Genomic DNA, 11,202 nt, shown 5'->3' with positions numbered 1-11,202 from the left:
TCTTTCCTGACTGAAACCAGCACACCCAGAAATACCAGCTTTATACGGTAGTAGACCAAAAGAGATATCACATGGTCATTGAGTTCTGGGAACATGATGTGGGTCATCTTTTCCACATCCATTCAGAATTTACTTCTATAGTTCTTTTAAAGCACCTATTGTTATCCAATGAAATAAGGAATACCCATTAGGCATATGTATTATAAAAGCAAAATTAATGTGAGAGTATATCCTTAACTACTGTTTCCAGTACATGATTATTCTTTTGCTAGTCTTTATTTTCCAGTTTTCTGTCTCCTGTGCCTGTTTGGCACTAAACAAGGAACAGCAGGTAAGAAAAGTTTCTGATTCTCATGTAATCTATAGCGTAATACTATAAATATAGATGTACATAGACACATATATTTATGTATAGTCTCAGACAAAATGGGGAGAGCGTATTTTAAGAAAATCAGCATTAGCCTTTTAAATAAGGTCTAGACCTTAGGCAGTGCTTGGCTCTGGTAGCTAGAAAGAAATACATCTGGGTCCTGAAATGACTTCCAGCTGTCTTGGTTTTTTCCAAATTGTTTTAGTTTTAGGCTTCTAGTATGGTCACAAATGTAGCAGCATGATATCTTGACTAGATCATGTGTTCAGCAATTCCAGATAAGCTGGTGAAATCTACAATAATCATAATGTAAAGATGATAAAGCCACTGAATTGTTGTCATGTAACTGGAAAGATTGTAACTACATTAGGAACAGAGGTGACCCTGAAGTGTGAAAGTAAAACCAGGTTCCTTGGGGTATAGTGACTAATTCTTACTGCATTAGAAGCAGGCCAAGGGTACACAGGGACTAAATAATCATCTTTTTACATGTAAGCACACTTTTTGTTTGAAGTCTGAGCAGTCCCGGTTAGATGTTCTAGTGCTCCTGTTGGGTTTAGGAAAAAGAAAGGAAGGAAATTAATTATAACTATGAATGTGCTGCTGCTAGGTGCTGCTATTTCATATTTGAACTAATATATTATCCTCGACTTCAGGACTTGAGGGTTTTAGTTAGGGACTTATCAACTTGACCTAGTATATTGCTTTGCAATTAAATGCAAAACAGTTCAATTAATATGGTATTTATTTGCTTATGCCTTCTAGAGTCAACTTCTTGAGGTGGGATGGAATAACACTAACAGCGCAAGAACAGATATTGAGAGAAATCTGAATTGTTGTGGATTCAGAGTTTTTGATCCAAATGAAGTCTGCTTCTCTGTAAGTTCTTCAGGCATGAAAAAACTTAAAACTTCATTGTGTTTGTTCAAAGATGTACAGCTGTTTTCATAGCTGCAGAAAGCAGAGTTTTTTTAAGAAAGGTGTAAGGTAGTTGTTACGATGATACTGAGCTCTTTAGTTAACTTATTGGAAACATAATCACACAGCACCCTGCACAAGTGGTACTCCATTGTCATTTATGTACTTGTTTATTTGGAGTCTTTAAAACTGCTGAAGTTTTGTCCATGGCTGGCAGTCTTTTATAGTGCTAACTAGATGCTTTCGGTCAATGAAGTGAATTCATCAGAAAATGGAGTGCAATTCTATGTTTGTATCTGCTGCAGGATTGTTTTAGACATCACCAGTGTCAGCCATGTGCACCTATACTGGAAGAATATTCTGGAATGGTGCTGAGATTTGTTGGAGGCATAGGACTCTTCTTCAGTTTCACAGAGGTAAGGGAGTAGGAGGTTAGAAAATTGCACGGCTTTCCCCTACTTTTAAGGCTTTTTTTGTGAAACAATTAATTTTATGGGGCTTATTGCAGGAACTCTAAGTACTATTGCGGGAGCCAAATAATTAATTAGGTCAAATTTTTCTAGGCTATCAGCCTATTCAAGTCTGCTAAAAGGAGGGCTTGTCTTAATTCAGCACTGGGAGTTATTGCAACGTTATTTAGTCTACAAAGCGCAACTAGATCCCACATTAAAATGTGGTGCTGTAAAGTGTTGCAGAAAGTTGGGTTTCAGGTTTACCATTCTCCAAAAGCAAGAAAAAGAGCGCTGATGCTTTTACCTTGTTCCCCTCTTCTTCCTACTTGTCCCTGCCCATGCACACACAGGGGTTTTTTGTGCCTCCTGTAGTGCAAACATACAGTTCGCTCATCATGAAACTCTGTTTTAAACATTAGGGTAAAGAGGTCTTTGACTCTCTGCTTCAGCATCTAGATGATACACCTACTTGCTTTATTGATCCTCAATAAAAATCCTCAGAGCAGGTCTTCCATAACACCACGGTAGGCCATGCGAAAATACTCTTCCTGCTGCTTAGTGCAGTTTTCAGAAGGATCTGTAGAGACTGCAGCAACAGAGAGATACAGCAACTTAAAACAGAACCACTCTGACATCTGCCCTCAACTTCCCTGCCAAAAACATGAAGGTGCTGCGGGGGGGGAAGATGGTTGGGGAAAATGACAAGATTTGAAAATGTAATAGAAAAATAGCCTTAGAGTTAAGTGGTAACTTTAAAATGAAACAATTCTGAAAATTTATCGTTGCACAAAAACTGGCTTTATGAATATTTATCATTTGGGGAGGAGGAAGAATAATTTAATGCTAGACATGCCTATGGGAAATATTTTGCATTGTGGACAGTTTTGCCTTTTTTGTGGTGGTGTTCTCTCTCTTGCTAGGTATGAATTCTTTCTGAGAAGGTGCAGTGTTTTTCCTAATTAAGAAGAGCTGGTGTGGTGTTGTGCAATTTTAGCAGTAGTAAAATATCCTAAATGTGTACTGGAAGTTCATTGTCAGGATTTTACACTTGAAACAAACTTTGTAAAACTTACGGAAGATGGGGTGGAGACCTTCTGTTCAATAATATCTTTGGTTTTGTTTTCAGATTCTGGGAGTCTGGCTGACGTACAGATACAGGAACCAAAAGGATCCCCGTGCAAATCCTAGTGCATTTCTTTGATAAGTTTATTAAGGACTGAATCTTCTCTCTGCACCCTCTACTTCAAAATACTGATTCTCCATAGTTTGGTATTTCTCCATTGTAGGGGTTCTATGTGTACCCAAAATAAAACTTTATTTCCATAAGAAATTGGCAGTTTTCATATTAATTTCCCAGTATTTATCTTTAAGACTGTATCTTGAAGTAGACTGGTGCATTTAGTAGCTGGGCAGAGTCAAACTGCTGCTCTGAGATGGTTAAGTAACGCTGTTAAGACTTTGGTAATTGATGTGGTGAACTCTATACAGTCAGTTTTACTGCACTACTGGCTTCTCTGGTGTCCAAAAAACCCAAAGTATTTTCTGCTGTATTCATTGATTATTCAAAGATTCACATGGTTTCTCATTCAAATGATAAAATTACGTGGTGTGTGGTTGGACTGTATGATTTGATTAGGCTTTAGGATGAACTGTAGTCAACTGTTGTCTTAATAGTGGTCTCCCACTTTCCTGTTAAGGTAAAAATAGAAGCTAAAGATGTTATTTTCTGTAGTGCACATAAATGTATGTTAATGACTACTGTAGTCTTCACCCCTCTCCTTCCCTGTTTGTTTTGACTGTCTAGTAGCTTTAGAGTTTTGTTGAGAATAAAAATAATTCTTTACTTCTTAATGGATATCTTCACTATGAAAACAATGAATGAAGAAAACCAGGAGAATGTAATCTGCAACTGATTAACTTGAAACTATTTTCTTTGACGAGTGAATGAAGTTTGGTATTTGCACATCAGCATCAATAGTGATCTGTCATCTTTATGTAAGAAACTTCGTGTCTGGAAAGTTGTTGTACGGCTATTTTTTCAGGTGGTGTAAAATTATAGTTGTAATAATTCAGCAGTATGTATTCCTCTCTCATCCCGCTGACAGTCTTGATTTCATGAGAGATTGAATGATGTGTAGAAGAGAAAGAAAAGAAAAATGGTGGTTTTCAGTAGTTTATTAAAAAAGAATATAAGTTACTACGTGGTGATGTACTGTTCTGAGTGTTTCAGCGGAAGGCAGGCATGGTCCCTCTTTCCAACCTGGAATAGAATAGGTGCATCAACTGGAACATGAGACATGTAAACATGTGAGATGCATGATGTTCCATTTGTTTCTAATCACACTGAATTGCAGACCTGCGCTGCAGCTTTTCGGTTGCTGCTTCTGGTGTGGTAGGCAGCTGCGATAGCCTGAAAGATGGCTCTGCAGGAAGAAAAGGGGAAGAGTATTATGGCCGTCTGCCAAGGAATATAGGAGCTGAGTGAAGCGGAAAGGAGGACAGTGAGGGCAGACAGAAGTGGGTTCTCATACAGTCTCCTTTTAGCTAGGGAGATGCCTCCTTGCTCCTGCAGAGGAGACAGAAAGAAGTTGAAATACATGCCCATCAGAACCCTTTCGGACTTGCATGTGCCCAGTCCTCCTAAAGAAGAAATTGTCTCGAGGTTTTAAACGCGAAGAGTTGAACCTGAAAGCAGAGGGATGTAAGGAACGCTAAAGACAGCTTCTTTTCAGGTGTAGCTTGTTCTTCAACATCTGCCGTCAGCGCCATCTCCTGGTGTTTGCTCTGTGAATTACTGCGGCTATGTTGAGCAGTATTGATGCCTGTTTCAAGCACATACCTGTACCTTCAGCATAAGAGCCCACTCATGTACTGAAGGACCTTAAGAGCCTTCAGACTATTACTTAGTATAGAGTAAATGTACGCAGCTTCTCCCCATCCCCAAGTGTTGTCCTGCTTAAGCAACTAACCAGTTGTTCTCAGTATGTGTCGAGAGGACAGAGATCATCTTGTTGGCTGTGTTCAGCAAGTTAATTTTCCTAGTCTAGACAGGCTCTGTATTTTGTACATTACTGTAATAAATTAAAGGAGGAGTCTTATGGAGAGGGTGTATGAAACTTGAAATAATACCACATTGCTGCTTGAATTTTGACTTTTTTCCTAATTTCTTCAGTGCTTAGTTTTGGGTGGATCTGATCTCATAAATATGGTAGGTGATATCTGAGCATAAATGTGCATCACTGGGAAAATACTGCACATATTACCACTTTGGAAACTCTATTGTCTCAGAACATATGAATTTGTTTCAGTAGTCAAAAGACAGATCAGTGGATTGTATGGTTTGATTAAAGTTTTTCTATCATATTAATAATACTTTGTCTCTTCAAGACTGTGATTTAAAACAACCAACCAACCCCCGAAACAACACACTCCTTGAAATGTATATTAGAGATGTGGATTCACTTTCGGAACCCTAATTCTTAAGGGGGAGGGCTAATAAAACACATTGAGCCTGCCTTTGGTTTTTTTGGGGGAAGAGAGTAGCCTCCCTCAGGAGAGGTCTGACTCACAGGTCAGTGTACAAGGAATGTTGTACTCTTCTGACTTGTTGAAGTAGGGCATTTTAAAAAAGTATTTATACCTATTCTTTCTTGCTGGGTTTTGTCTTTGAAGTTTGTTTATTGTTTTGTTTTTCTTCTTGAGAAAATAGTTTTGGTCGTATAAAGCTTTTTTTTTTTTTGGTTTGTAGAGAGGAATTTTAATTTTTATCTGACTGCTTGAGAATTGTACTTAATTGTAACCAGCTTTTCCATAAGCTGTTTACAGCAGCAGTGTGTCCAAATAATGCGGTTTACCTTGGAGGAGGATTCTTAGTGCTTGCATTCCATGTCTAGTTACGTTGAAATGCTTTCTGAATGTTTGTTATTCTGGGAAATGTAGAAACCTGTCTTCCTTCAAGGCACCTGCACGTTTTTATCACATGAAAATAACTGGCTGTGAAATACTAAAATGTAGTTGTTCTGCCTCTGTACAAGAAACTGAATCCAGGTCTTGACTAACATGCTGATACCACTGTACAGCATCTGCCTTCTTTCACACAAGAATAACTATTAGCATGTTTGCATGACTTGAATTGATACCTGTATAAATGTACTTGAAAATCTGTAGCTGATAAAGAAATAGGAGTGGATTGGTATTACTAACCTGCATTATTATTTTTAGGGCTAATAATTTAAAGATTGTCTGAATGCTAGTGGAGTTCTGGCCACGCCATTCAAGTTACTGAGCATATATACTTTGGAATGATTTCCCAGGTTTTCCAAAGAAATGGAAAAAAGGTGTTTTTTTTAGCCACCTCAGCTTGGCTTGATGCCTCTGTAAATCTAAATCATAGTTTCTTGATACGTGCAGGCTGAACTCTGTTGTGTGTTTGCATCTGTAGCACGTAGACTGCTAGACTCTTGTAGAATGTGCCTTATCCATTTGCTGGCTGTCCGTAGCATCAGTGCATCTGCTTAAGAAAATCACGCTCCTTCAGTAGAGTTACAGAATGAGACTTTTAACATGTGATGGCACGGGCAGCTTTTATTTGTCAGATACACAGCTCTGGCACATGTACTTTGGGTGGAGTAGATGAAGGTGATTCTGATAAGCAGTTGGTGCAGCCTCCCTCCGTATCGTCCCTCTGCGCAGTGCTGTAACCACATTTTTAGCTCTTTATGGATGATAGCTGCTTCTAGAGAATATTTCTGCCCCTGCTGCATCCTTCCCCCCTCTCTGCCCCATCTTCTGCTTGGAAGGGAAAAGGGAAAGACCTTTCTGCAGCAAAGAATTTCCCCATCACAGTTAAAGGATGCTGCAACAGAAAGGAACATCTTAACTGCTGAAGGAATGTTGAATTGCATGTCTGGCACCATTTCTGGGTACCACCTCAAGTTTTCTGGTTGGTAGGGTTCACATAGCTTGCCAAAGACATACTGGCAGGTGCCTTGCTTCTCATTTTGCTGAGACATTCCCTCGAGCTGAAACCTTTGCTTCTTTTGCCTGTCCTACCTTCTGAGGTGTATTCCTCTCTGGTGGTTATCATCATGGCTGGTGGTGGTAGTAATGGTAACAGGAGTGCTAAGGGTGGCTGACATCGCCCAAAGGTGAGAAAGTGATGGAGGTGTGGTCCTGGGCAAAGCGTTCGTCACTGGTGCTGCTGCTGAGCTCTTAGATATTTGAGGTTGGAAAGTCTCCTTTTGGTCTGTCTTCAGGTGAATGTCTTCCATGCTGTTCAGCTGCAGGGTTGCTTTTAGTTCTGGCTTCTCATGTCCCTTTTGGGCTTGTAAATCACAAGCAATCACAAGTTGTAACACAGTCTTGAAACCAACCATATACTCAATAGGATATCACTTCCATTAATCATCTCAAGACTTTGGTGATTCCTGATATAAGCAGGAATCTTGTAAGGAAAGCAGGTTTTGTCTTAAAAAAAAATAATCTTCAAGTAGATAAGGTGATAACTACAGAATGCAGTCAGTTTAACAAAAGAAACAACTCCTCCATGTAAACAATCCCGTCCTTTGGTCGCAAGTACACCTCTGTAAGAGGTTTGCGCTTCTGCCTGTCTAACTGAACAAAGCCTGGGTAATGAGAGCTCGACATTGGTTGGTGCTACAAGAAAGTAAATGGAGATGAAGCAGGCTAAGCAATGTGGAGCTTAGCTACCTGCTGAAACTGGGGAGAAAAGCTGCTCTCCTCTGCTGGGTTTGGCTGGGTAGAGCTAATTTTCTTCATAGTAGCTTGCGTGGGGCTGTGCTTTGGATTTGTGACCAAAACCAAGGCCTTTTCTGCTCCTCACCCCTCCCCACCAGCGAGTGGGCTGGGGCTGCACAAGGAGTTGGGAGGGGACATAGCAGAGACAGCTGCCCCCACCTGACCAAAGGGATATTCCATATCATATGACGTCATGCTCAGTATGTAAAGCTGGAGGAAGGAGGAGAAAGGGGGGCCCTTCGGGGTGCTGGTGTTTGTCTACCCAAGGAACCATTACATGTGATGGAGCCCTGCTTTCCTGGGGATGGCTGAAGACCTGCCTACCGATGGGAAGTGGTAAATGAATTCCTTGTTTTCCTTTGCTTGCATGCACAGCTTTTGCTTTACTTATTAAACTGTTTATGTCTCAACCTGTGAGTGTTCTCACTCTCACCCTTCTAGCTCTCACCCCCATCCCAGCCGGGGAGAGTGAGCAAGTGGCTGTGTGAGGCTGAGCTGCTGGCCGGCCGTAACCCTCGACAGCCTGTTTCCTTCCACGGTGCTCAGATGTAAAACTGCAAGCTGTGGTCTCAAATGACACCGTGAGTTTATTCTTCCTAATGACAGGCAATGATAATAAGGAAAAAATACGAAACACAACAAGGTGTTATATGTAAACATTTGAAATGGATTTATTATTTTAAAAATCATTTTTACAGTTGGATCATACGGTATTCTTCTGTACGCCTTAAGTTAAAAGCCTCCAGCTTTTACAAATGCCGCCCAGTACAAAAGTGCTAATGTAAAACTGTAGTGTTTGTGGGTATAAACCAGCACTACATATCACGGAGTATCGCTCTAAATAGTCTCTTCACCAGTTGCAATGAACGGAGAAGAGGTGGAAGATGAGACTTCATAGTATTTAAGGGCTTCCTTCTTTCCCCTTACAGTTCCGTCTTCAGGAGCTTCAGAGCTTTCTGCATATTTGAATACACTAGAAATGAAATAGTCATATGTGTTAGTCTGTTTGTTTGTTTGTTTTGCAACTTCCTCTTCCATTAACTACAAATACTACAGAGAAAATGCCATTGTTACTAATGCCTTTGCTCACATCCCTGTTGCTCTACGGATTCTGACGTGCATTTTGTGGAGGTCGTCTGCTTCTGACGGGTGAGAACATAGGTTGGTCCGTGCAAGCGCAGAGGCGCTGGCAGGGCAGAGACGGGAGCTGTGCAGCACTGGGGTGCTGCTGCGGGGGGGGGAGCTGTGGCACACACAACCCCTTCCTGCTCCCAGGTGGTTTCCTGGCCTGCCCTGGCTGGGCCTGTGTGCACGAGCTCTCGCCGCTCCTTACAGTGAACACTGCTGAATTATGCAAGTGCCTATTGACGTATGCTGTCTGTTAGCACAGATGGATGTTAAAGGCTCCAGGGCTCTGCCATCCTTCCCTTCACCTCACAGAGTTTAAAGCTAGCATCCTGTTTAATTTCATTCCTGGTTAACTGTCTTTCAGCAAGTACTGGGTGTGAGAGTCTGTACTGCCTGGCGTTATTCCTTGTCAGGAAAACATGACTGCTTTCAGAATGCACTACTTACACAGTGAAATGTCAGAGGGCTCGTATGCGTACAGACGGTTTGAGTATCTTCCAGTAATATCTGCTCTCACAGTCAGGGAAGGATCTGGAAAAAAGGATGAGAGAAGTTGTAGAAGACAGGATAAACCTGCAATTAGAAGGAAGTAGAACTTTCTGCACTTCTGCTTGCTTCCTCTGTTTCTGGAAGACAGTGTTTCTGCTTGATCTAAAAACCATCAGATTGTTCTTCTACGCAGTCATCTACATCTCAGTTTTAAGTGTTGTGTTCGCAGGTTTAGTAAGAAGGGGATGGGTTTGGTTCTGATCGGTGTTGCTCAGCCGTACACCCTCTGGCACTGCACAGCACCTGAGCTGAAGCTATCAGCCCGGGCTGCTTGCAGGCTGCAGCCGTTACTGCAGAAGAAATGATGGAGACAGAGCTAACACGGCAGTTGCTTTGGTCTGTTAACGTGACCTAGATTCCTAAAGGTACGTGTTCACGACACCTGGGCACAGCATCTGCTCTGGGAGAGGGAATGCATGCATGGCCACTCCTGAGTCTCCGAAACACACGCTTCGGAGGGGTTTGTGCAGGTTAGGGGGGGTACAGAAAGAAGAACTGAGCTCTGAAATCATCCAACAAAACCAGCTAGAAATTTTATGTTTCTCATGGAATAAATTCCTGTTAATAAGACCGAGGATTTGAGGTTCATGGTGCAGCAGGGGCTTTGAACTGAGATCAGCTTTGATGCTTGAGGTACTCACCTACAAACAAAATCCGAGGGACATACTGGCCATCAGGTGAAAGATTCTTGTCTGTGGTTTCATACTTAAAGAAAATAGATAAGGTTCCCAGTCAGGATTGCAGGGGGGGCATGTTACATAAACGTATTTTTCCTTCTTTGTACTTTGTGTTATGAAATGGAGCTTAAGAAATTGCGGTTCAAGAAATTCACTGTCTGGGATGCAGCCTTTTAACAGCTGGAGTTGCAAATCGATAGCAGTTAATCATATTAATAAACTTGAAATTCCCTCATATTTTTAGGTTACGATAGCTACAGATGAAAGAGGCTTATCCCTATGTCTACTATGCTTCAGCACTGGCCATTTCCTGGGCAACCCTCGTGCTTTCACTTAATGCAGTGTAACCAGGAAACTTACCACAAGGTTCAGGAGAATGAATTTTTCAGCCAGTTTCTGTATATCTTTATGTTCGGCAAAGACCTTCTTGAGGGCTTGAGGGGAAACAAATGGGAATGAAGGTTAAAAATATGCCCCTGAAATCCATTGTCCTTGAAAAAGAAATTCAAACTGATAGAATCACAGTGAGAATTCCCGGTTTACAATTACAGCAAGGGAAGATTTTAAGTTCCTGTCACTGAAAGACAATCAACTCATTTATATTATGCAGTGAAGAGTAATTATGTTGGTACAATTGTCCCTCCTTCCCTCAGAGAGTGCAGCTCTCAGATTTGTCTGCTGAAGTTTGAATTTGAGCATCTGACACCTCAAACCTCCTGTTCTACTGTTGCAGCCTCTGGGTCAGGTTTGTAAGGCAGAGACAACGTGGTGTGGGGGTGCGGGGCTTCAGCCTGAGGTGTCTGAAAGGATTTTAATGCTCGTACAAAGGTCCTGCTGGAGTTACTCCAACTGGGTGGACGCAAAGGTCTTTGGCTGATGGTGACGCCAGCTAAACCCAGATTTGCCACAGGTCAAACCCTGCTGACCAGTGCTCGTTTTGATATCCATTCTGGATCCCGTCATCCTGAACTACCGTTTTCATTTCGTTTCCGTACGTTGGAAAGACGACGGCCTGGAGAACGCCCCGCGTGCTCGTGCAAGGCAGCGTTTCACCAGGGCATGCTCAGCAAGCAGCGCTGGGGCGGGGGTTGGTCGGTTGGTTTTTTTTTCGGGGGTTTTGGGTATTTGTCTGGGGTTTTTTTTTTTTGTTTTTAAGCAGCGCTTATCCACACACTGAATCCCAGCTGATTTCTGTATTTTTCGGGGCGGGAGGATTACCTTGGCTGTGCGGGCAGTCGTCCAAGTGGTGGATAATCATCAGGGGGCTGTTGCTGGAAGAGAAGGTTCCTGGTTAGAGGCCGGGGGATGCACCAGGGGGTGCGGAGCAGGGCGCGGAGCGGGGCGCGGTACC

The 11,202-nt window shown here is 42.0% G+C and overlaps 2 protein-coding genes across 2 annotated transcripts in view; one reads left to right on the top strand and one right to left on the bottom strand.

The window, feature by feature from the left end:
• Positions 1-250: 250 nt before the first annotated feature.
• On the top strand, positions 251-3,353 carry TSPAN13 (tetraspanin 13; the record flags this gene model as incomplete). Its single annotated transcript, XM_010157497.1, has 4 exons — positions 251-331; positions 1,136-1,249; positions 1,594-1,704; positions 2,867-3,353. Coding segments are annotated over 4 exons (381 nt in total), but the record flags the coding sequence as incomplete, so codon positions are not given.
• Positions 3,354-8,147: 4,794 nt separating this feature from the next.
• AGR2 (anterior gradient 2) overlaps positions 8,148-11,202 on the bottom strand; it is a 3,479-nt gene continuing 424 nt past the window's right edge. Inside the window, exons 3-7 of the mRNA XM_010157496.1 lie at positions 11,070-11,144; positions 10,212-10,285; positions 9,816-9,879; positions 9,073-9,156; positions 8,148-8,470 (exon numbers count right to left, since the gene is read on the bottom strand). Of these exons, the coding sequence (XP_010155798.1) occupies positions 8,421-8,470; positions 9,073-9,156; positions 9,816-9,879; positions 10,212-10,285; positions 11,070-11,144 (347 nt within the window). The 3' untranslated portion in view covers positions 8,148-8,420. The remainder of the gene's footprint in view (positions 8,471-9,072; positions 9,157-9,815; positions 9,880-10,211; positions 10,286-11,069; positions 11,145-11,202) is intronic.

This window comes from Eurypyga helias, unplaced genomic scaffold, assembly GCF_000690775.1.
Source record: "Eurypyga helias isolate BGI_N326 unplaced genomic scaffold, ASM69077v1 scaffold14078, whole genome shotgun sequence".
Classification (NCBI taxonomy): Eukaryota; Metazoa; Chordata; class Aves; order Eurypygiformes; family Eurypygidae; genus Eurypyga; species Eurypyga helias.
The sequence above is the reverse complement of the archived record's forward strand: the minus strand, read 5'-3'. Positions and strand labels throughout refer to the sequence as shown.